Source organism: Molossus molossus, unplaced genomic scaffold, assembly GCF_014108415.1.
Source record: "Molossus molossus isolate mMolMol1 unplaced genomic scaffold, mMolMol1.p scaffold_m16_p_21, whole genome shotgun sequence".
Classification (NCBI taxonomy): domain Eukaryota; kingdom Metazoa; phylum Chordata; class Mammalia; order Chiroptera; family Molossidae; genus Molossus; species Molossus molossus.
Genome location: NW_023425357.1, coordinates 11,382,828 through 11,407,679, shown reverse-complemented (window position 1 = coordinate 11,407,679; position 24,852 = coordinate 11,382,828). Strand labels below are relative to the sequence as shown.

Below are 24,852 nucleotides of genomic sequence, written 5' to 3'. Positions count from 1 at the left end.
CACTTTTGACAGCTTTTTATTGAAAGACCCTAACATAAAAGCAAGCTGAGGAAGGGGGGATATAAGAAGGTGGTGACCCTCCCCAGACTCTACTGATTCTCATGAACATCAGGGAGAAAGATAGGAACCCAGAAAAGAAAACAAATCCTGAACTACCAAGCTAGGGTCTGCTCCACACCTGGATCCTATGTCAGAACCAAGGGCCAGGGAGAGAAGGAAGAACACCCTCTATCTGCCAGATGTCTGCTCAAGTCCAACTGCCTGGCCTGCTTTAGGCCTCTAGGAGCTTCCCCAGGAAGCGGAGGTTGAGGATCTTGAACTGTTGGAGAACTGGTGGAGAACTGGTGGGAAACTGGTGGGGAACTGGTGGGGAACTGGTGGGGAAGAGGAGGTGGTGGCAGTTGGGGAGCTCCATGCGGACAATGCCATCCTCACCATCGATGCTCAGCAGGACACCTGTGGCTTCCCGATCCTCACCCAGGATCACCTTCACCTAGAGAGGGGCATGGAGTTAGGGTCCATTGCAGCAGCCCAATGCCCCCCCAGTCACTTGTCCCTCCTTACCTTGTTGTTCTTAGTGGGGGTGACGGGCTCCAGGTGCTCACTGGAGATGCTGACAACCTTCTCACTGTCCTTCAGGTACACAGAACACATGCCTCCCTGAGGGTGGAGACAGGTATTGGAAGATGGGGTTAGATAATTAAAAAGAAAAAAACAAACAATAACCACAGAGACTGGGGACCCCAAAGGAGAGGATGCCTGCCTACCCACCAGCCTGGGCCCCACTTACTGTGACACTGCGGATGACACCTGTCTGTCCCACCACTTGAGTATCCAGGTAGGTGTCCCGCACTTTCACCTGGATGTCAGTGGTTACCCAGTCACTAGAGTTCTGCTCAATGCCTGAGCCTGGTGTGTGCGGGTTGTAGCCACCAGGTGAGGGGGCTCCCGGTGTCATCGGACTGTAGCCAACAGGGCTCGGGCTGGGGCTGGCCTGTAGGGAAAGAGGGGCAGTACTGTTAGGAATCCGTCATCGGACCTGGCTGTCCTTAAAGGCCTGAGGCCCACCCTAGCCCACCACCCTCAAGGGCATGCCAGCTGACCAGCACCTGATAAGCCATGGGCGAGGGTGTGGGGTGGTAGCTGGCAGGAGAGTGGGTATTCTGGTAGCCAGCTGGGCTTGGCGCCACCTGGTGGTAGCTCTGGGGACTGGGGCTGGGCTGGTAGGAGCCTTGTGGAGAGGGGGCAGCATAGGGAGAAAACTGGTCTGTGTTGTACCTGCAGAGACAAGGATGGAAGGGGGCATTTGTTGGGGGTGGAGAAGAGGAGGCGGTGGCAGTGGGGGAGTTTGGACAGGGGTTAATTAGGGCTACCCCAGTGAACTCACATGGCTGGTGTCCCTGGCGTCTGTGGGTTGTACTGCGGGTTAACTTGTGGAGATGAAGGGTCTGGGTAGCCAGGTGTTTGGGGGTTGGGAGTACCCCCATAGGCCTGTGGTGATGGAGTGGGCTCGTCGTCGAAGGCGTACTCATATTCCTCCTCGGCCCTGTTGGGGAAAGAAGTCTGTTGAGGATGGTGGCCACAGCAAGGCAGCAAATGCTTCAAGAACAGCACTGTACCCAGAGAAACCGAGACAGCTTCATCCTGACAACAGCCTCACCAGAGGCCTCCACTTCACAGCTGAGGAGACTACAGTCAGGGATTAGGTTGCCCAGAGTCACACAACCTGTCACATGACCAAGGTCACACACTCTGTCTCCAAACCTAGGTTGTAACCAGTATACTACTGTTGTTGGGTTGGAGATTATTTTGGCTCCAGCCATGCTGACTCCTTCACAAACCAGCCTGGGGCCCGGAGCAGACAATTCAGAGTGGGCCATCTGGACCCCTCTACTCCCCAGACACCCAGCAAAACCACTTACATACAGCACACACTCCCAGTAGCTCAGGGAACCTTGTCCCCCCCAGCTCCTAGTCCTCACCGTGATGGTGTATTAGGGTTGTTGGGGTCCCACGCTCCACTCTGGGCAGGAGTGCGGCTGCCATCATGCAGGGGTGTCTGCGAGCCATAATGTGGGGTGCGGCTGCCTGTAACAGGAGAGATGCATGTGTCCTTCAGTTCAGTCCTGTCTCCAGTTCTCTAGTTCCCCCATCACCCCTCCTCCCTGTGCCCTGGGGAGCACTCACCATCCTGGAGAGGTGTCTGAGAGCCGTACATGGGTGTGCGGGAGCCAGAGCCGTACATCGGTGTCTGGGAGCCATACATGGGTGTCCGCCCATAGGCTGAGGTCATGCCACCTGGGTGCTGTGAGTCCCTGTGTACAGAGAGAACTAGTGGGGTTAGTAGGGCCTTCTTACCACCTGATAGCCCTCTCCCAGCCCTGCCCTGGCCTAGTTCATACACTGTGGTGAGCCGCTGACGGTCTACAGAGATGGTTTGGCAGGTAGAGTGCAGCTCCACTCGGGCCGTGGACTCCGTGGCATCCTTCACCACACCAATGTAACCTGGCGGAGAGCAGGAAGTAGGTTGGATGGGGCTCTCCTTCACCATGCCCCTCCCCAGGCCTCCACACAGCCTCGAAGGTTACCTTTGTAGGGCCCCTGGGAGATTCGCACAGTCTGGCCGATGAGCTCATTGTCTCTTCGCCCCCGGCCCCTGTTCATGCCACCGCTACTGCCACCTGGGCTACCAAAGCCGCCACACTGACCTGGGGAGGGAAGAGAACATCACTAGTCCCCAGAGCTATGCCCTCCCCTCACATTCTGTGCCCATAGCCAGGGTACCCACAAACCCCCTTTCCATCTGTTTTACTCTCCTCTTCCCCTGTTGGGTTAGGAGTCTCCTCTGGGCTTTCCCATCACAGCCCTGACCACTCTGGTCTCCAGCAGGCTGTGAGCCCTACCTAGCTAAGCCAGCCCAGAGCAGGCACTCAGTGACTGTGGGCTGAACAACCCCCTCTACCCCCGTATCCCAACACAGCCTCAGCCAGACTCCCCCTCACCTCCACCACCGGGGTGCATGGGACTGCTGATCCGGGGGCTCATAGGGGCAAAGCCACCAATGGTGAAGTTGGTCACATCCTGGGGCTAGAGGAGGAACAAGAAGTTAACTGGCAGGTTCTGGGTAACTGACTACCAGCCCCTGTGCCGAACTGCCTGCCTGCATTTGGGAATAGTTTCTGCTTGAACCTCCTGGCAGCCATCTCTCCCTCTTTCTGGTGACAATGCCTCAATTTCCCTTTAGGGAAACTGCCACCATCCCTATGCCATTGTGGGCCTGTTAATGAAGAAGCCCTGGTTAAGGGGTGGGACTGAAATGTGGTAGTCAGGAATTTAAACTCCTAGTGACACAAAAACACCTGCATGCCACAGATTTCATTATCCCATCTGCAGGAAACCACCTAGAGAATATTATCCTAAGCGAAACAAGCCAATCAGAGAAAGACAAATATCACAGGATCTCACTTATTTGTGAAATATAATGAATAAAACAAGCTGATGAACAAAATAAACCCAAAGACATAGAAGTAGGGTACAGAATGACAAACCTCAGAAAAGGGGAAAGGGGGAGGGAAGAGATAAACCACAGAACTTATATGCATGTATATGTAAACATGGACATAGAGAACAATGCAGGGGGGATTGGGAGGAGGATGTCAATGGGGGAAAAAGGAGAAATATCTGTAACCAAAAAAATAAATAAAACAAAACAAAAAACCAAATGACTGATTTGGTAAACAGCTCAGAAAACCAATAAACCTTTTATTCACACTCTGCCATGGACCTGACACTAACATTTGCCCCCCCACCCCCAATACTCCACAAGCCCATTCTCTGTCATTCCTGGGATCAGGGAATGCCAGAAAGCTGAGCCAGGTAACCATTACACAGGTTGCCACCATGACCACCTTACCTTTGAGCCCCCCGCCAGCACCAGGTGACGAGTTTTGCAGACAAACATGCCCCCATTCTCCACCAATTTCTTGCAATGCAGGAAGGCGAAGCTTCGGAAGAGATGGCGAATCTCGCCCTCCCGGCCCTGGAGGAAAAAAGACAATCACTCTCACGGCCGTGCCTTACCCTGACTTTTTCAAACATAGCTGATGGGCAGGAGCTCATACTTACTGAGTGGGGGCCATCAATGACCTTGATAATATCTTTCACATGGATGTTGTTCTGTTCTGAGTCCAGGGCCACGGCAAAGCGGTTGTCCTTCTTTCGGGTCACAGCCTGGTGTCTGACAGTCACCACCTTCCCATACATGTTCAGCACCTATGCAGAGAGAGGGGGTGAAAGTGGAAAGGGTGACATGAAGTAGGTCTTCCCTTAAGTGAGATGATCCTTCCTTGTGGGAGACTGCAGGACATCTAGGCTCCCTAGCTCAGGGGCAGGCATGTCAGACCATGCATGTACCATGCAGGTCCCAGGCTAAATTCTTTTTTTTTTTTATCGTCACCCGAGGACATTTTTTCATTTTTTGTTCAGCTAGAGCAGGAGGGAGGGAGGGAGGGAGGGGGAGAGAGAGAGAGAGAGAGAGAGAGAGAGAGAGAGAGAAACATCAATGTGAAAGATACACATCGATCGAGTGGCTGCCATCCGCACAACCCAACCAGGGCCAGGGACAAACTGCAACTGAGGTACATGCCCTTAGCGGGAACCAAACCCGGGTCTCTCTGGACTGCAGGCTGACGCTCTAACCGCTGAGCCTAACCGGCCAGGGCTAAATTCTTTTTTTTAATTTATTTTTTCCCTTTATTGATTTTTAGAGAGAGAGAGAGGAAATGAGAAAGATAGAGAGATACAAACATTGACAAGAGAGAACATCGACTGGCCACCTCCAGCATGCCCCCGCACTGGGGATCAGGCCACAACGTGGGCATATGTCCTGACAGGGAATCGAACCAATGACCTCCCAGTGCATGCATCGACACTCAACTACTGAGCTACACCAGCCGGACCCCATGCTAAATTCTTCATATAAGATTTCACTGAAGCCCTGGCTGGTTTGGCTCAGCTAAATGGTTAGAGTTTCGGCCCTCAGACCAAAGGGTCATGGGTTCAATTCCCAGTCAAGGGCACGTACCTGGTTCAATCCTGGCCATGGTTGGGGTCATGTGGGAGGCAACCAATCGTTGTGTCTCTCTCCCACCGATGTTTCCCCTCCCCTTCTGCCCTCCCTCCCTATCTAAAATACCAATGGGAAAATATCCTCAGGTGAGGATTAACCAAAAAAAAAAAAAAAAGATTTCACCAAAGCTTCAAAACTTCCCTGAAATGGATGCTGTCATGATTCTCATCTTACACAGGAGGGGTCTCAGGCCAAGAGAGGGCAAGTCAGAAGCCCAGGGTAACACAGCACAAAAGTAACAGAGCTGAGATGTGAATCTAGAGTCCAAGGTTCTAAGCACTATGCTGTGTGGGGCTCCCACATCCATGGGGAAGGGGTGAAGGGGAGAACACCTGTAACATCTTGTCCTTTAGCAAGCCGAATGCCAGGGTGCATATCTGACCTCAGAGAATCATTCACAACTAATTAAATAGATGCTGCCATTGCTTCCATTTTATACGGCGGAAAACTGAGGCAGAGAGGGTAATTGACATGCCACTTGCCTAATCTCACATAGACAGCTGTGGGTGACAGAGGCAGGTCTGCAACCCAGAGCAGTCTGGGATCTTAGCTGCCACGCTCTGCCACCTCCCAGGATGAGGAGCTCAAGAGAGATGAAGCCCCCTAAAGGTAAACCCCACCACTGAGGGCAGCACACACACCTGGAAAGTCTCCCGCTCTAGTCGCACGATGACGCCCACAGTCTGAGGATCCAACTGCACCAGCTCCCCCCATTCATGCTGGCCCCCAACATCCACACCTGATGCTGTCTCCGAGCAGAGTTGCAAGTCCCGGGGGAGCACTTTCAGCTGCCAGGAGAGGGGGAAGGTTAAAACAGAGCCCAAGTGGCTGGCCTGCCTTGCCTCAGTCTTCTCTGGGCACATCTACCCAGCTCCTATCCTTCTGACCTACCTCATGCATGGTGAGGTCGGAGAAGAGGATGACAAAGTTCTCCTCCACTCGCACAATGAGGCCTGTGTCACCCTCGAATCGGCCAGCAATCACTTTCACATGATCCCCCATCTTGAAGTACTTCCTAAGTTCCTGCGCAGGGAACTCCAGCATGTCCTGGGGATTGGGTGTAGGGACAAGCAGGTGAGGGGAAACCACCACAAATCACCTGCTCCATCCGTCTCTAGAATCCACTCGAGTTCTCGGAAAAGACCCTGGCCAAGACCCACCCCAGGCTCACACCACCCAACCACAGACTACCTTAGGCCACCAAGACAACCCTCAGACTGCCTCAGAGACAGCTGACCTCAGACAGGATATCAGCCTAGAAAACCCTTTTTAACCCACACAGAACCAGCCTGTCCCCAGACTCAACATCATCTCAGAACCACTTGGAGAGAGCCTCACCCTAAACACACCATGCTAGCCTAGACCAGCCCTCAGACACACACACACACACACCCCACCTCTCTCTCTCTGCCCAAAGCAAACTAAACCTGGCAGCCACCTCAGATTACTCATGGTTACAATATCATGCCCTCAACCCTGTATATACATGTGGGCAGTACGGTACCCACCTTGAGGTCCTCATGCTTGGGCATAATGGTGATCTTGTTGCCGTCCACACTGAGAATCTTGCCCTGCAGGTTGATGAGCTCACCCTCACATACCTCCACATTGTCCCCAGGTTGGAAGTTGTGCTCCCGTTCCTTCCCTGCAGGGGCAGACATAGGGCTGACCTGGGGGCTGCCCACCAAGGGCCACCTGTTTCTCCTTGTTCTAAGTTATATATATGAGTACATACCTGTGCTCTCAGTCACCACCTCCAGGTCAATGCCCTCCAGCTGATCCTCAAACTTCTCCAGCTCAGAGAGTGTGGGCTTTACACCCTCTGTGATCTAACAACCCCAAGAGACAAGGAGAAATGGACAAAGGTCAGTGACACAGCCCAGCTGAGTGGGCTAAAGAAACAGTGAGAATTCTTCTAGGGACACTCCTGACTTGAGGATTACCCAGGACAGACCCAGATAACCCCACCCAGATAACCCACTGCTCCAGGGCCTGGACTGCAGGAGGGAAAGCTTGGCCTCCCCACTCTACACTGCTATTAGCCTGACCCGTTTTGGGACCCTCACCACAGCAGACATGGCGAAGCTCTTAAACAGAAAGCCCTTCCGGCTGTAGCGGTTCCCCTCGAAGATGAGGAAGTCACCATCAGAGGCAACATCGCCCCCCAGGGACCTAGGATTTTGTGAAGGAGAAGATTACACAGGAGGTTAAGAAGAGAATCTACTATACCTGTCTCCTCCGCTGGCAAGGTGGAGAAGAAGACCTCAGGATGACCAACCTATCCCATCCCACCTCAGCACCCAACACACACCCTCCTGGAGTGATCTCTCACGGAGCCCAAAGGCCTGCCTCCACTAAGGGGCTCACGGCCGCCACCTCCCTGCACTTCACTGCCCCTTCCCTGCCTTTTTTTTCTCACCAGAGCACATGTCACCCTCCAAAGAACTACTGTTTGATTCATCTCCCTAACTAGAACGGCAGCTCCAGAGGAGCAAGGACTTATCTTTTTTTTCACTCTTTCCCCTAAGTCTCTGCACATCATAGACACTCAGTAAACACTAGCTGGACAAAACATCAGTGTTAATGTTCATGGAGCGCTCAGCCGGTGCCGGACCTGGATGACTCAATGAATCCTCACAGACTGTGATGTGGCAATATGTCCCATTTCAATACAGGATACCATTAATCACACTTACTACATGCAAAGTGATACTCTGGGCACACATGCATATTAATTCATTCAATTCTCACTATAATCTAAGGAAGCAGGGGTTATTATCAGTCTTTGTAAGCAAAGGAAACTGAGGCATGGGAATGTTAAGTAACTTGGCTGAGGCTGCACTGATGGCTAACTGCTCACAAACTAAACCTGTCAGGAATCCATCCCTGTGAAGGAAACTGCAAAGACACATTCTGCACCATAGCTCTGGGGACCCAATCCAGCCAGTCTCCATGGACACTCACCTGATCTTTTCAGCATCAAACAGCCTCTGTGGAGGCCGTTTAAACCTCTTCCTTTTGGCAAACCAGTCTTTCTGTGGAGGAAAATGAGCATGGGTGAGAAGGGTGAGGGAGGAGGGCTTGGCCACCAGCTGGGATAAAGCATTCCCTGCCCCCCACAGGCAGCACATCCCCAGGGTACCAAGCTCATGCGGGCCTTGATGCGGTCATAGTCAATGCGTGGGATCATCTTCAGAGAGATGGTGTTTTGGCTGGGCTCCACATAATCCACCTAAGAAGGACAGATGAGTAGTCAGAAAGAGCCCAGCCCTCCCTCCCTGACCCCAGACACAGGAAAGCAGAGATGCCAGGAAGGGTAAGAGGTAGAGAGTGATGGGAAAGAAATCAGAAGGCTGACAACTCCCAAATTCTCTCTCCAGCCTATCTCCCTTCAACTCTGAAAATGACTATTCACTGCCTGTTGAAACCTCCACTTAGATGGCTAAAAGGTCCCTCGAACGTAGCACGACCGACCTATTTCCCCCCAAAACTCATCTCCCAGTCTCCTTCCATTCCATTCTTCCTTCTGCTCCGGAACACCTGAAGTCATTCTTAACTCCTTTATTCCTCTTACCTCCATATCAAATCTGTCAACAAATCCTGTTAGCTTGGCCTTCAAAAACTTCGACCTCTTTCCCCTCCTCTACTACTCCAGCCTTAGTCCTATCCCACCATCATGGCCACCCTCACCATGCCATCACTAGTCTCCTCGCTGATCTCCCTGCTCCTGTGGTCCCATACAGTCTATTCAAATGTTTTTCAGCCAGGTAATACTTTATTGTGGGGGGCTGTCCCGTGCATTGCAGGTTATTAGTAGCATTCCTGGCATCTATCCAATAGATGGTAGAATCAACCCTCCAGTTGAAATAACCAAAAATGTCTCCATATATTGCTAACTATCCCCTGGGGGCAACGTCCCTTCTGCTTGAGAACCAGTCACCAGAGTAATCCTATTAAAATCAAAATCGCACCACGTCCCTTAGAATCCTCCCATCTCACTCCAGTAAAAGACAAGCCCAATGATGGGTCTCCCTGAGCTCATGTACTGCCACTCTGCTTCAGCTAGAGATGCTCCTATCTCACATGCTGTTCCTTCCGTCACAGTACGCTTCCCCAATAACTCACTCCTTCACCTCCAGATCGGTACTCAACATGCTTTCATCATGCACAAAATGGTCATCCTGTGTGCTCACCACAAAATCCAGGCTCTGCTTCACCTAACCTGAGTGGGGTGCTGCTTGCTGCACTAGGAAAGGGGCTGGGAAGGACAAAAGGAGAAGAGAGGAGGAGAGAACAGAGGAGCAGAAGTGTGAACATGAGTCCTGACCCCCTCGGCCAGCCAATCCCACCCCCAGGTACCTGTGCAATGTCATCCTTATAGAAGCCTCGTTTGAGGCGGACCCAGGATTTTGGTTTCAGGTTGGCCACCTCCTTCACCACTTTGAGCACATCTGTCATCTCCTTAATGGGCACCATCTGCTGGTTCCAGTAGCCAAGCCGCAGGTTGCCCACGCCCTCAATGGCCTGCTTCACATGGGTCTGCTTGTAGGCCTCCACGTAGATGTAGCCCTTCACATGCTCTGGTGCCACTACTGACTTAATCTGCAGGGGCTATAGGACCAAGCCCGTGGAAACAGACAGTGAGACACAATTGCTGACAACAGTAATAACGGCCACCTCAGCAGTCTCTTGTCCAGGAATTTATCCCATAGAAACATGATGGCTCAATGACATGGACACAAGGATACTCACTGCAGAGTTATATATTATAGCAAACAACCAAGACTGAAGAATTTTAAATGCCCCAAAAGAGGGATTTGTTAAAATATGACTTAACCATACCATGAAATACAATGTAGCAGTTAAAAGAACAATGAAACATATCTATGCAGTGACTTAAAAAGAGACCCAACATATGTTATATGTAAAAAGCAACTAGAGTCCCGCCGGTGTGGCTCAGTGGTTGAGCACTGACCCATGCACCAAGAGGTCACCAGTTCGATTCCCAGTCAAGACACATGCCCAGGTTGTGGGCCTAATCCCCAGTGCCAATCCCCAGTGGGGGGCATGCAGGAGGCAACCAATCAATGTTCTCTCTCACTGATGTTATCTCTCTCTCCCTCTCACTTCCTCTCTTTCTAAAATCAATAAAGGGAAAAAAAACAACTTTAAAATAAATAAATAAATAAATAAATAGCAACTAGAGACCTGGCCAGTTTGGCTCAGCAGTTAGAGCACTGGCCTGCAGACCAGAGTGTCCCGGGTTCAGTTCCCACTAAGGGCACGTACCTCCATTGCAGTTTGTCCCTGGCCCCAGTTGGGGTCGTGTGGGTGGCACCCAGTCGATGTTTCTCTCTCTCTCTCTCTTCCTCCCTCTTTCCCTCTCGCTCTATCTGAAGACAAATGGAAAAGTGTCCTCGGGTGAGGATTAAAAAAAAATTAAAAGCAACTGGAACCAAAGATAGGTAGAGTGGCTATACTAATATCAACAGCAGATTCAACACAGAAATTGTTACTAGAAATAAATAATAAATAAGGACATTTTTTACTATGATATCCATCCATCAAAAAACAAAGAAAAATTAGCCTGGCCAGTGTGGCTATAGACTGAGCATTGTCCCATGGACTGAGAGATCCCGGTTCGATTCCCAGTCATGGCACATGCTCAGGTTTCAGGCTCGATTCCCAGTAGGGAGCATGCAGGAGGCATCTAACAGATATTTCTCTCTCACATCAAAGCTTCTCTCTCTCTCTCTCTCTCAAAAAAAAAAAAAAGAAAAAATGCAGAGAGTAAAGACAATACCTCTCACAAGGCACAGAATGCTTCAATCTAGTGAGTGGTTGTTTTCTAGCTGAAGCAGCTCACTTAACACACAAAGGTACCCTTGAACCTACACTCTCCCTCCCTCTGGGCTTTGGCCTGTCTCTCTCCCTGCCCCCAAGCTGCCTGCCTAGACTTACCGTGTCTGTGAACTGGTAGGCAATAAACTTTCGCATCAAGGAAATGGCTGTGGCCCGTTCCTCTCCAATCTGGAAGAGAATCAGACTTATGAGATATGATGAGCCCAGACAGTATGGCTCAGTGGCTGAGCATCAACCCATGCACCAAGAGGTTGCCAGTTCAATTCCTGGTCAAGGCACATACCCAGGTTGCGAGCCAAATCCCCAGTGGGGGCACGCAGGAGGCAGCCAATCAATGTTCTCTCATCGATGTTGTTCTCTCTCTCTCTCCCCCTTTCCCTTCCTCTCCCTCTAAAATCAATAAAGAAAAAATTTTTTTAAAAGAGACATGATGAGATGGAGGGCAGGACATGGGAAAGGGGGCAGGAGGTAGCAGTAAGAAAGGATCATGAGGCAAGAGAAAGTAAGAGAGAGCGGAACATGAGAGATGGAGAGATACAGAGCAAGAGGAATGAACAGAAAAAAAGACAATGGTGGGAGACAGTGAGGCGGAGGGGAGAGAGGATGGAAAGGCAGAGAGAGGATGATCAAAAGGCTGACAGGCCAAGGAGACTCAGAAGAGACACATGGACAATTCTTCCAGACAAGGCCGCCTCCCTCACTCCTGTCTCCCCTATGAGGTCAGAGCACGCACCTTACATTTGACAGTCCACAGATTTGGATCCCTAGACAGAGGAGGAAAAGGAAGCCCTTTAGTGAAATTGTCTCATCATGAAACACGCATCCTTATTCCTCTTGCTCTACACCCTTTCCTTTCTCCATCCTTCCATACATAACCAGAAGGAAGGAGAAACGTGCCATCTTGCCTCTCCCTCCTTCTTCCTCTCATCCACCACTCTGCCTGTGTGACTCTTTGTCCTCATTCATTTTAGGGAATGACCCATATGGGCACATCACCCAAGTACAGTACAAGAGTCCCACCTCAGCCCTCCTGTCCCACACCCTTACTTGACTCCTGGGAGCAGCTGCTGCTGGGTGATGTCATCAGAGAGCTCATCAGATCCACCATACACCCTGGAGACAGAAGAGCAGTTGGGAAGGAGAGGTGAAGCTCTGTCAGACCCCTGACCCTTCCCCCAAAGGACCACCTGCTCCTGGTCCCCCAATCACCCAACCCGTGCCCTTACGTTTCTCCTATTGATGACTTGGCATATTTCTTCATGTAATATTCACCCAGTTCTTCTTCTCGCTGGTCCCTGAGGTGTGAAGGGAGGGGGAAGTAAACATATATTGAAGGTTGAGGAGAAAAGGTAGGCCGATGTGCCCCTAAACCTCCCCATGGGAGCCAGTCTCACCACTCTTCCCTTCCCTGCTTACCTCCAGAGGTTCTGTAGACGGCGAGCCCCAGAACGGTCTTCGTCCAGGACAACATTATCAATATTGGAGGCTGCAAAAAAAATGGGCAGATGGAGTAAGAGGAGGTGAAGGGCAGGGGCCTGGAGACAGTGGGGCTAAGAGGGCCAGAGGCCGGTCCTGGGGAGGAGACACCTCACTGAGGAAACCCCCAATTCTCACCTCCCAACTCTATCTTACTCAGGTTTCTGCTTCTCATAAAAAAACTTGGACATGGAGCCCAGCCATCGGGGACATCCAGCTGTTCCCCATCTCACCGCCACTGTCTAAACACAACCTGAACTCTATCCCACCACACACCCCCAACTCTTATACGTATATGTAAACACACTTTCCTAGGTCAACCACTTCTGGAGGCCTGACCCCAGAACCCCCTGACTCTGGACCCTAACATGAGTCAGCAACCCCAGGGCCAAACAGGGATTGGGGATGAGGGAGGATGCCAAGGGCAGGAAAGAGATGTCAGGATATGGGAGGAGGGTTGGGGAATCACATTTTTCAGATTCTTACCTTCAATCTCTTCTACTTGGAGGAAGAGGAGGTGGTGGTGGTGGTGGTGGTGGTGGTGGGCGAGGGCAGACAAAGTATGAGCCAAATTATAACAGCGAAATCAACCAATGGGTTGGGGGAAGGGAAGGGAGGGACACAGGAAGGTTGAAAACCAAAAGTAAAGGCCAGGCACCAAGTGGCTGGGGGACAAGCCGAAATGTATGAGGCGCACAAAACGAAAAATAACAGGGAAGGGGGGCATTGGCCCAGGAAGTGGGGGGTATCTTGGGACACAGCCCACCCACCCTACCACCCCCAGAAGGGATTTATTGGGGCCCTGGGATCCCAGAGTCCTCTCTCCATTAACACTTCACACGCCACAGCCCCCACCTCCATCTCATGGGCCTCAAAGGAAAAGGGTACAGAGCTGGCTGATCTCTCTGGCAAGGACAGAAAGAAGCGAGGTGAGGAAGGTGGGGTTTGGGGTGGTGCAGGGCACAGGAGTGTGGAATGGGCTCTCAAGACCCTCTGGGTCACAAACCCCAATGATCTTCCAGAGGTGGGCCCACACACACCTTTCTCTAGGATGTCCTCTGCTCCGTCCTCCCACTGGTCCTCATCCTCATACTCGTCGTCCACATCTGAAACAAGAAGGCCAAGAGGTCAGGGGTAACAGGTATCTCATGACAACAGCTTCCAGGAAACCTCCTCTGGGAGATGGGCACAACAAACCCCCACCTTACAGATTAGGATACTGGGCTTGGACAGGTGAGCTTCTCAACTAAGGCCACAGAGCTTCTCCAAGCAGCAGGGTCAAGTCCCTTGTGCAGAACCCCCTGACTCTAAATCACCTGTCCCCCAACCCCACCCACAGATTCATCTTAAAAAATAAGATCTAAGATAGCAAGCAGAAAAGTTCCCTGTTAACTATCAAGGAAAGACAGGTATATCATTTTTGGTTTAAAGACAGGGTTCATGGTTGGTTGGTTGGTTTTATTATTCTCTTATAACAGCTAACACTTACTTAGATTGTACTATGTGCCCTGCCCTGTTCTGAGTACTTGTCACAGATTACTCACTGAATCCTCCTGTAACCCTAAGAGATGTTTAATCAGTGTTCACGTTTTTGTTTTTCTTTACTGATTTTAGAGAGAGAAGAAGAAAGGATAGAGAGAGAGAACACTGATTGGCCGCCGTGTGTACTCCCCCTACTGGGGACTAGGCCCACAACCTGAGCATGTGCCCTGATCAGGAATCGACAAGCAACTTTCTGGTGCATGGGTCAATACTCAACCAGTGAACCACACTGGCCAGGCTCCAATTTTTTTAAAAATAATTTCTTTATTGATTTCTAAAGAGAGAGGATGGGAGAGGGAGAGAGACATAGATGAGAGAGAACATCAATTGGCCAACTCCTGTATGCCTCCCACTGGCAACCTCCTGGTGCATGGGTCAACGCAAAACCACTGAGCCACACCAGCTGGACTGTTCCAATCTTATAGTAAGGGCTCTGAGGCCCAGAGAGTTTATTTAACTTGCCCAAAGACTCTCAGCTAGTACATGCGAGGCAGCCTGGCTCCAGGGTCCATGCACTTAACCTCTTCACTACACACCAAAAGGGATGCATCAAATACTACACTAAAAACTTAAACAACAGTGATACCAGCACATAATCAAAACCCCCAAAGCGTATGTATGATGTAAGTGTACACCAAGTCTCCCTTCCATTTCTTCTTCTTTTTTTAATCCTCATTCAAGGATATTTTTCCATTTATCTTCAGATAGAGTGGGAACAAGGGAGAGAGAGGGAGAGAAACATTGACGGGTTGCCTCCAGTACAACCCCAACCAGAGCCGGGGATGAGCCGCAACTAAGGTATGTGCCCTTGACTGGGATCAAATCCGAGACTCATTTGTCCGTAGGCAGTTTGGTCCCGGCTCTGGTCGGGGTCATGCAGGAGGCAGCCAATCAATGTGTCTCTCTCACATCAATGTTCGTTCTCTCTCTCTCTCTCTCTCTCTCTCTCTCTCTCTCTCTCCCCCCCTCTTTCCCTCCCTCCCACTCTGTCTGAATAAAATGGAAAAATATCCTCGGGCGAGGATTAAAAAAAGAAATGGAATTGAAGTGCAAATCCAGCCTCTCTACTCAGTATTCAATAGCTCTGTGACATACCAGCCTCATCCAGAATGAAGCCACCATGGCGGGGTTTCTTGGTGGGTCGGTCATCATCTTCTTCCTCTTCTTCCTCATCATATTCCTCCTCCTCTTCCTCCTCTTCCTCTTCCTCAGGCTCTTCCTCCTTCTCACTGCCTGCTCCACTCCGCCGCTCCTCCTCTACCTGCAGGGTCAGGAGGAAGAAACACCAGAGTTCTGTAACCCAAAATCCAGACACCAATCTCCCTACACCCGAATGAGTTCAACCCACTCTGCTCTGTGTACACACCCTCCCACTCTGTCAGGTCTCTCTGGTAGCCATCCTGTCTCAGTGCCAGCACCACCATCTACCTAACCAGCATCCGGGAGCTGATTTGGACTCCTCCCTCCACTAGACCACCTTGCTAGCCTCCACCTGGCCTTTAAATTTGTTAGCTCCATTAGGTTTGGTACTTGGATCTTGTCTCTCTGCTCTCTACAACTCCTGGGGCCATCTCACTCACTCTCTTAACTGTTATTTTTTTTTCTTTCATTTTTTTGTTCAGATAGAGTGCGAGGGAGAGAGGAGGAGAGAGAGAAACATTGACGTGAAAGGGACACATCGAGTGGTTGCCACCTGCATGACCCAACCAGGGCTGGGGACAAACTGCAACCGAGGTACATACCCTTAGCAGGAACTGAACCCGGGTCTCTCAGGACCACAGGCCAACGTTCTAACCACTGAGCCAAACCGGCCAGGGTTGCTGTTAAAGACATCTCTGTGACAATAACTCCCATCTCTCTGTTCCCAGTCCACAGTGCTCAAGATCATTAACCACCTCTTGCTGCTTTTTGTGGACATTCTTTGGTTGGCTCTTACCTACAAGACATCTCACACCACTCCCTCCTTACACAAATGCTCTTCCCTTGGCACCTGTGACATCATGCTCTCCTGGCTTGTCTTCAACCTCTTCAACTGTTCCTCTGCAGGTTCCTCTTACTCTTCTCACTCCTCAAATGCTGGCTTCGATCACCAGGGCTCAGTCAAGGACCCACTTTGCTTCTCACTCCATGCACTCTCTCCCTGGCCATTTTTACCTTCCATAACCTGTTTTTCTCTCTGCAGATGATGCCCCATCTGTTGCCAGTCCCCCTTTTGTCTAGAACTAAAGACCCCCATGTGCCAGCAGCCTCCTGGATGTCTCCTCAGGATGTCCTCTGAGCCCTTCACACCACCATGTCCCAAAATGTCCTCCACGTCTTCCCCTAGACTCGTGCTGGCCTCCTCTAGTTCCCATCAGGCATCAAATTCATAAACTTTCTGCTTTTTTGAACCTCGCCTCTCCAATGCATCCCTTCTTCCACATCCCCACAGCCCCTATCCTAAGCGAGAACATTACCCTCTAAAACCTGGATCCTTGGCCAGCCTACTTTCTGGTCCCTTGGCCTCCAATCCCTCTTTCCATGCCAGTCACAAAAGGCAGTGATATATACATAACAGTGCTCCCACAACTGCAACATTTTCTTCATTAACGTTATTACTTCCTGCCATGTCCACATCGGTACAACCCATGTGTCTGATATTTTCTTTAAATTTACTCACACTTTGTTCTGGCTGGTTTGTTTAGTGCGGACCAGAGACCCTGGTTCAATTCTGGCCAAGGGCAAATACCTCAGTTGCAGTCCGGCCCCGGGTGGGGTACTGCAGGTGGCAACAAATCGATGTGTCTGTCTCTGTCTTTCTCTCTCCCTTCCTCCCACTCTATCTGAAGATAAATGTCAAAATATCCTTGTGTGAGAATTAAAAAATAAATAAATTCACTCACACTTTTACTTAACTTGAAAGAAAAACATTTCTGCCCTGGCCAGTTTGGCTCAGCAGTTAAAGCGTCGGCCTGCGGTACAGAGAGACCCGGGTTCGGTTCCCGCTAAGGGCACGTACTTCGGTTGCAGTTTGTCCCCGGCCCTGGTTGGACGTGCGGGTGGCAGCCACTCGATGTGTCCCTTCACGTCGATGTTTCTCTCTCTCTCTCTCCCTTCCTCTCTCTCCCTCCCACTCTATCTGTACAAAAAATGGAAAAATATCCTCGGGTGAGGATAAAAGGAAAAAAAAAAAAAAAAAGAAAGAAAAACATTTCTATGTTTTGTAGTTCATAAGTAAAAACTTTTTGAAAGTTATCTTGTTATAAATAGAAAGTAACAATAAAGATACAAGTGAAACAATGTTATAAGTCTCAGCATGATACTTATGCCTGTTGCAGGCTCTAAGCCAAAGGCCTGTTCTCCCTGATAAACAGAGACTAACAAATTTCAGAGAGGTTACTGGAGACACAGTGGCACCAAAGCAAAACTTTTTTGTGGCCCAGTCAAAAAGACATGAAATAAACTGAAAAGGAAATCACTTTTTCTTCTCTTTTTTCTTAATCCTCACCTGAGGATATTTTTTCCATTGATTTTTAGAGTGGAAGGGAAGAGAGAGAAACATCAATATGAGACACACTTTAAAACATCGATGTAAGAGAAACACCTTAATTGGTTGCCTCCCTACCGTGTGCCCCTACCGGGACCAGGGATCAAACCTCAACCCATGTATGTGGCCTTGACTAGGAATCAAAACTGTGACCCTTAGGTACACAGACCAACGTTCTAACCACTTAGCCACACTGGCCAGGGCAACAACTTTTTCAGTAAATGATTCCATGTGGCTAAAGTTCTTGTCCTTACTCCACCTAAAGCAACTCTTCTTCACAACCACCACCCCCCAACCTGGCTACATCCTATAGCCTTGGGAAACTATGATCTAAAATGGGTGGGGAACCTTCTTTCTGCCGAGGGCCATTTGGATACTTATAACATCATTCGCAGGCCATACAAAATTATCAACTTAAAAATGAGCCTGCTAGCCCTGCCAAGGTGGCTGTGGTTGAGCATGGACCCATGCACCAAGAGGTCGCTGGTTTGATTCCCAGTCAGGGCACATGCTCAGTTGTGGGCCAAATCCCCAGTGGGGGGTATGCAGAAAATGGCCGATCGATTTTTCTCTCTCATTGATGTTTCTCTCTTTCTCTCTCCCTTCCTCTCTAAAAATCAATAAAGGAAAAAAAAAGCCTGCTATATATGGTTGGGCTAATTTGGTGAGGTGTGTGATTTTAGCTGGTATTGATTTCACAGGCCTTATATGGCCCATGTACTGGACTTTCCCCACTTCTGATCTGAAACATTAATCTGATCATTTGGTCCCCTGCTTAAAATGTGGCCCCAGCTCCCCTCAACCCTCAGGTAAAGAACAAGCTCCCTGCCCTGGCTGAGTGGCTCAGTTGGTTGGAGTGTTGTCCTGTACACCAAAAAGGTTGCAGGTTCGAACCCTGGTCAGTGTGCATACAGGAGGCAACTGATTAATGTTTTTCACTCATACTGATGTTTCTCTCTGTCTCTCCACCCCCCATTCCTCTCTCTCTAAAAGCAATAAAAACATGTCCTCAGATGAGAATTAAAATAATAATTTAAAAAGAACGAACAGGCCCTGGCTGGTCTGGCCTAGTGATTAGAGCAGTGGTCCTCAACCTTCCTAATGCTGCGACCCTTTAATACAGTTCCTCATGTTGTGGTGACACCCAACCATAAAATTATTTTAGTTGCTACTTCATAACTGTAATCTTGCTACTATTATGAATTGCCATCAGAATATGTTTTCCGATGGTCTTAGGCGACCCCTGTGAAAGGGTCGTTTGACCCCCAAAGGGGTCACGACCCACAGGTTGAGAACTACTGGATTAGAGCATCGGCCTGCGGACCAAAAGTCTTGGGTTTGATTCCATCCAAGAGCACGTACCTCCATTGTGGTTCATTCCTGGGTCATGCAGGAGGCAACTAATGGATGTGTCTCTCTCACGTTGATGTCTCTCTCTCTTCCCCCATCCCGCTATATCTAAAAATAAACGGAAATATATCCTCGGGTGAGGGTTAACAAAATAATAGTAACATTTAAAAAAATTAAGTAAGTAAATAAAAAGAAAGAATGAACAAGCTCCCTAGCAGCCTTGAACTAGAAGCACACACTCTGCCCTCTGCCACTCCCTCTCATCCCACCTCTTTGGGTTCCCTCTCCCAAATGCTAGGACCTAGCCACGCTGAACCACTTGTACCACACTCTCTTAGTGCTATCCATCATCTATGCGGGTCCTCTGAATAAAAACCATTCTCCTCTGCCTCTCATTCTTACTTTAATCAAAATACTCACTGCCTTCCAGGAAGTCATGCCTGTCCTCTCCCCCTCCCACCCTAAGCAAAGCTAGGCACGTCCTCTGGGCTCACAACCTTCTGGGCTTCTTCCATTAAAGCCATGACCACTGTAAACATGCTGAGAGCAGGGCCCAGGCTATCTCAGGCACCAACATCACCCAGCCCAGGCCTGGTAACAGAAAACAACGTAAAAAACATTTGCTTAGTCCTGGCCGGTTTGGCTCAGTGGTTACAGCATCGGCCCGCGGACCAGAGAGACACAGGTTCGGTTCCGCTAAGGGCATGTACCTCGGTTGCAGTTTGTCCTCGGCCCCAGTTAGGGTTGTGTGGGTGGCAACCAGTCGATGTGTCTCTCTCACGTCAATGTTTCTCTCTCTTTCTCCCTCACTCCCTCTCTCTCTTTCTTCTGTTCTATCTGAAATTAAACAAAAATAATAAAAGGAAAGAAAGAAAACTTAAAAAAAGAAATATTTGCTTAATACATAATCCTAACTGCCTACAAAGCCCCACATTTTTTATTTTTTTAAATTTTTTATAGGTTTCAGGCATACGATTCTATAACAAAGCCCCACATTTTAAAAAAATTGGTTTGAGCCCTGGCCGGTTTGGCTCAGTGGTTAGAGCGTTGGCCCGTGGACCAGAGAGACCTGGGTTCAGTTCCTGCTAAGGGCACGTACCTCGGTTGCAGTTTGTCCCCGGCCCCAGTTGGGGTCGTGCGAGAGACAGCCACTCAATGTGTCCCTTTCACGTAGATCTTTCTCTCCCTCTCTCTCCCTTACACTCTACTGGAACAAAAATGAAAAAATGTCCTTGGGTAAGGATAAAAAATAAGTAAATAAATAAAAATTTAAAAATTGATTTGAGAGAGAGGAAAGGGGGAGGAGGGGGAGAGAAAGAGAGAGAGAGCCCTGGCCGGTTTGGCTCAGCGGTTAGAGCGTCAGCCTGCGGTCCTGAGAGACCCGGGTTCGGTTCCCGCTAAGGGCGCATACCTCGGTTGCAGTCTGTCCCTGGCCCTGGTCGGTCGTGCGGGTGGCAGCCACTCCATGTGTCCCTTTCACATCGATGTTTCTCTCTCTCTCTCTGTTCCTCTCTCTCCCTCCTGCTCTACCTGAACAAAAAATGGAAAAATGTCCTCGGGTGAGGATAAAAAAAAAAAAAAAAGAGAGAGAGAGAGAAACACTGATCGACTGTCTCCCACATGCCCCCCAACCAGGGATCAAACTCACAAACTGGGTATGTGCCCTAACCTGGAATGGAACCCACCACCTTCTGGTGTACCAGACGACACTCAAACCAACTGAGCCACACCAGCCAGGGCAAAGCCCCACAATTTAACAACTCAAACTACAACAAGGTCACAGCCTGATTTTCAGAAACATTGTCATCATCCCCTTGGCTCAGTCCCAGCAAAACTTCTTTCCAATCATAGCTCTCCACTCCCTGAGAGAACCCCCACTACTATCTTTGTGTTACGTCAGGACTTGAAAGTCCTCTTACACCACCCATCCTCAGCATCTCCCTTAGCAACTATTCCTCTGTTTATGAAACTCTCCACCCCAAAACAGAGGGCTCCATGAGGAAGGCTGTGATCCTAACATGACAGGAACTAAAGGAACACTTGTTGAATGAATGAATGAGCAAGTTACTGAGGCTGAGAATAGTGAACCAACTGATCCCTCCAATAAGTGGCCTGTTATTTACCATCCCTACATGTCTACTCACAGGACCCAGTCCTTCAAGGACCAAGCCAACATTAGGCTGTCTGAAAAGCCCATCCAGTCCTATATCTAGGAGTGAGGACAGCCTTCACACAGCTCTTCTGCCTCACCCAGTGACAGCAGAGGAGCCAGCCTAGTGTGGTGTTAGGGAAGTGAGATTTGCACAGTACAAACCAGACTACTCCAGCCAGGAAGAAGAACCAAGGATTCTGGTCTCATTAGCACCAGGTTTTAACCACAAGCAAAGTATCCTGAAGCCATGAGTCAGAGAACAAGAACCCAGCACTACAGCTTGGAGCAATGGCTCTTCCTGGCACTTTCCCACTTGCCCCACACCCACCACAATATCCCTATTCCTCCAACTCTTCACTGGAAGCTGAATACTTCCCAAAAGGCACAGAGATTGACAATCAAATGCCCACAGAGGGTAAGCAGACAATGTAAATAAGTGGGACATATCACGAGAAACCCATGGCACTCTCAAGCTACCTGATGTTTTCTAGAATACAGGTGTAAGAAATATTTCCTTTTCTTAAATCTGCCACAAGACAGGCATGATAAACGGCAACTAATATATCCTGGGAACTGGAGAAAATTCCCAGCTCTAAAGAAGATGGCCACTTCTTGAGCAAATAGCTACAGTGTAGAACAATCCTGAGTGTCAGGTTGCTGGCTCCTCCCATTTTCCCAGAAAGTAGGAAATCTTGATTTTTACCAAAATTGCTGTTATCTAACTTGCAAAGTAAGTTTACATTTCTATAGGTCAAATGAGATATCTATAATCATGTCATCTATTTATTAGTGTATAACTGTTGCCTACTAAACTCCATGAAAGCAGATTTGCCTTGTTCCACTCCCTCTCCAACACCTACGATGTATCTAGAACAGTGTAGATGCTCGAACATTTATTTGTTCAACAAATAAGTCTGAAATAAATTTTAAAAAGGGAAAAATAAAAGATAGTAATGACTAAGAGAATATCTGACATCAATATATCCCAGGAGATGTTTGTTTAGTTCCTGGAACAGGACATTCAACAGACCCAAAACCAGACTGATCCTTTTTTTAAAAAATCCTCACCAGAAGATATTTATATCTTCAGACAGAGGGGGAGGGGGAGGAAACAGACCCCAAACCAGAGTGATCCTTTTTTAAAATCCTCACAAGAGGGTATTACCTTCAGATAGAGTGGGAAGGGGAGTGGGAAGAGAAACATCGATGTGACAGATACACATTGACTGGCTGCCTCCCGCACAACCCCGACCAGGGTTGGGGGCTGAACTGGAATAGAACCCACAACTCTTTGGTCCAAAGGCCGATGCTCTAACCGCTGACCCAACACTGCCAGAACCTGAGTGATCCTTTCAAAACTAAGATCATATCCCTCTTTTGTTCAAAATCTTCTCATGGCTCTGTTTCACTCAGTTAAGGCTAAATTCCTCACCATAGCCTTCAAGATTCTATTTGAGCCCTGGCCCCTTTGGCTCATCAGTTTGAACATCGGCCCCTTGGACTACAGGCTCTCGGGTTAGATTTCTGGTCAAGGGCACATACCTGGGTTGCAGGTTCTACCCCTGGCCCTGGTCAAGGTTATTCCTGAGGCAAACAACTGATGTGTTTCTCTCACATCAATGTTTCTCTCTGCCTCCCGCTATCCCTCCTACTCTATTTAAAAATATCTTTGGGCCCTGGCCGGTTTGGCTCAGCGGTTAGAGCGTCAGCCTGCAGTCCAGAGAGACCCAGGTTCGGTTCCTGCTAAGGGTATGTACCTCAGTTGCAGTTTGTCCCCAGCCCTGGTTGGGTCGTGCAGGAGGCAGCCCTTGATGTGTCCCTTTCACATCGACATTTCTCTCTTTCTCTCTCTTCCTTTCTCCCTCCCACTCTATCTGAACAAAAAATGGAAAAATATCCTCAGGTGAGGATTAAAAAAAAAAATTTTTTTTTAAAGAAAAATATCTTTGGGTGAGGAGTAACAACAACAACAAAAAGATTCCATATGATCTGGTAGCTGTTATTTCTTTGATGCACTCACTCTGATTCATCCAAACTGGTCTCCTTGTTACTTTTTGAACACCACTGACACGCTCCCAACTTTGCACCTGCTGTTTCCCCTCACTGGAACACTCTTCCAGTTCACTCCCTCACCTTTGACAAATCTTTCATCAAAAGTCACCCTACTCAAAGTGCGACCAGGGTTGCCCAGCCGGTGTGGCTCAGTGGCTGTGCATGGACCCATGCACCAAGAAGTCACTGGTTCGATTTCCGGTCAGGACACATGCCCAGGTTGTGGGCCCCATCCCCAGTGGGGGTTGTGCAGGAGGCTCCATGTTCTCTCTCATCAATGTTTCTATCTCTCTCTCCCTTCCTCTCTCTCTAAAAATTAAAAAAAAAAAATTTAAAAAGTGCAACCAGTGTCCCCTATTCCCCTCCTCTCCTTTACTTCAGAATACCTTCTAGCTTATTAAATGACTTACTTACAGTTATGTTTATTTACATTCACAAGGGCAAAGGTTTTTTTTGTTTTTGTTTTTTTAAATCGGTTTTGTTTACCGGTGTAGTCCCAAGAGCAAAGAATTGTGCTTAGCAAATAATGGGCACTGAAAATATTTTTCTGGGATGACTGGACATACCTAAAAATAAAAACTAATAATGAGGGCTTACTATACGCAAGGTCTTTTAACCACATCCCTTGTTATCTCACTGTACCTGGAACACCCCTGGCCTTCAGCATCTGTCCCTCTGCTTGAGTTGGGCTTGCCTACTTCTCCATCTCGCCCGACAACCTGGAAGCTCCCCTAGGCCAGAGCTCAAGCTGACCCCTTCTGAGCGCCCACAGGGGCCTTTCTGCCGTGGTCCTGTCCCCGGACGCAATGCCTCCCCCAGCGTCCCAGTCACTTACTTCGGCCTCCTCGCCGTCACTGCTGCGCTCGCTGTCCTCCTCCTCAGAGAAGTTGCTGTCCTCGCTGTCCGACATATTCTGCTCTTCCAGAAAAAAACGGCAGCCTGGGCGCAGCTCTCAATCCCGAGCCTCCGTTTCCACGCTGGTTCCCCGAGAAAAGCCTCCTAGCGCACTTCCGGCAGTCTCCTTCTGGCAACCGTGAAATCGAAAGGGAAGCCCCTACCACCACCAGCTACACTTCCACAGCCCCCAAGTTCGGTCTCTAAACCTCCCTGGCTCCGGGCGACCCCCAAGGCCTGCTCCGCCGGTGTCCACCTCCGACTGAGGAACCAAGCCGCAGTTCACACGACGCCTATCTGGGACTGACGTAACATCTCGCGAGATCTTACATTGCCTAACGCGAGATTTCCGGGTCTCGCTCTTTACGACACATTTTTCCGGAAGCCGTCGAGCGTGGCTCAGTTGTCTTAACGTCAAACCTGGAGCCGACATCTTGGGAGACTCACATCGGGGTCAAAGTGATTCCTTTTGGAACCAGGTCTTTTCCAGCCCAGAAAAAGTGCTTAGTAGTCCATGCCACTAGCGGGGGCAAGGAATTAGCAAATAATAATAGTGAATTAGCAAATAAATTATATTTATCTCATGGATCTTCTAAAACATTCCAGGCAGAGCCCTAGCCAGTTGTTCAGTGGTTAGAGCCTCTGCCAGTGGACCAGTGAGTCTCAGAGTCGATTCTGGTCAAGGGCACGAACTTCAGTTGCGGTTCCGGCTCTGGTTCGGATCCTGTGGGAGGCAACCAATCTATGTGTCCCCCTTACCTTTACGTGGCTGTGTGCCTCACATTGATGTCTCTCTTCTCTCCCTCGCTCCCTCTCTATCTGAAGATAAATGGAAAAATACCCTCAGGTGACGATTTTAAATAATAATAA

At 49.3% G+C, this 24,852-nt stretch overlaps 1 protein-coding gene across 1 annotated transcript; it reads right to left on the bottom strand.

Annotated features, from left to right (window-relative positions):
- Positions 1 to 13: 13 nt before the first annotated feature.
- Positions 14 to 24,272, bottom strand: SUPT5H (SPT5 homolog, DSIF elongation factor subunit). The gene is made up of 29 exons (XM_036274435.1): positions 23,924 to 24,272; positions 15,104 to 15,269; positions 13,507 to 13,572; positions 12,953 to 12,964; positions 12,407 to 12,476; positions 12,217 to 12,285; positions 12,038 to 12,103; positions 11,724 to 11,754; positions 11,090 to 11,158; positions 9,488 to 9,739; positions 8,271 to 8,360; positions 8,093 to 8,163; positions 7,195 to 7,300; positions 6,864 to 6,957; positions 6,637 to 6,773; positions 6,020 to 6,175; positions 5,770 to 5,916; positions 4,126 to 4,272; positions 3,914 to 4,039; positions 3,003 to 3,087; positions 2,589 to 2,708; positions 2,403 to 2,505; positions 2,188 to 2,315; positions 1,983 to 2,088; positions 1,388 to 1,546; positions 1,110 to 1,278; positions 791 to 994; positions 565 to 660; positions 14 to 493 (listed from the first exon to the last, which is right to left on the bottom strand). The coding sequence occupies exons 1-29, from the start codon at positions 23,996 to 23,998 to the stop codon at positions 272 to 274; spliced, it is 3,342 nt and encodes a 1,113-aa protein (XP_036130328.1). The 5' UTR covers positions 23,999 to 24,272; the 3' UTR covers positions 14 to 271.
- Positions 24,273 to 24,852: the final 580 nt, after the last annotated feature.

Coding starts and splice junctions, on each gene's coding strand:
- SUPT5H (XM_036274435.1), bottom strand. CDS start 23,998: ATGTCGGACAGCGAGGACAGCAACTTCTCTGAGGAGGAGGACAGCGAG. Junction 6,958..7,194: donor GCTTCGCCATGTCTGCTGTG/GTGAGGGTCCCA, acceptor TGGGGTTGTTAG/ATCACAGAGGGTGTAAAGCC. Junction 4,273..5,769: donor TAGAGCGGGAGACTTTCCAG/GTGTGTGTGCTG, acceptor CTCTCTGCATAG/GTGCTGAACATGTATGGGAA.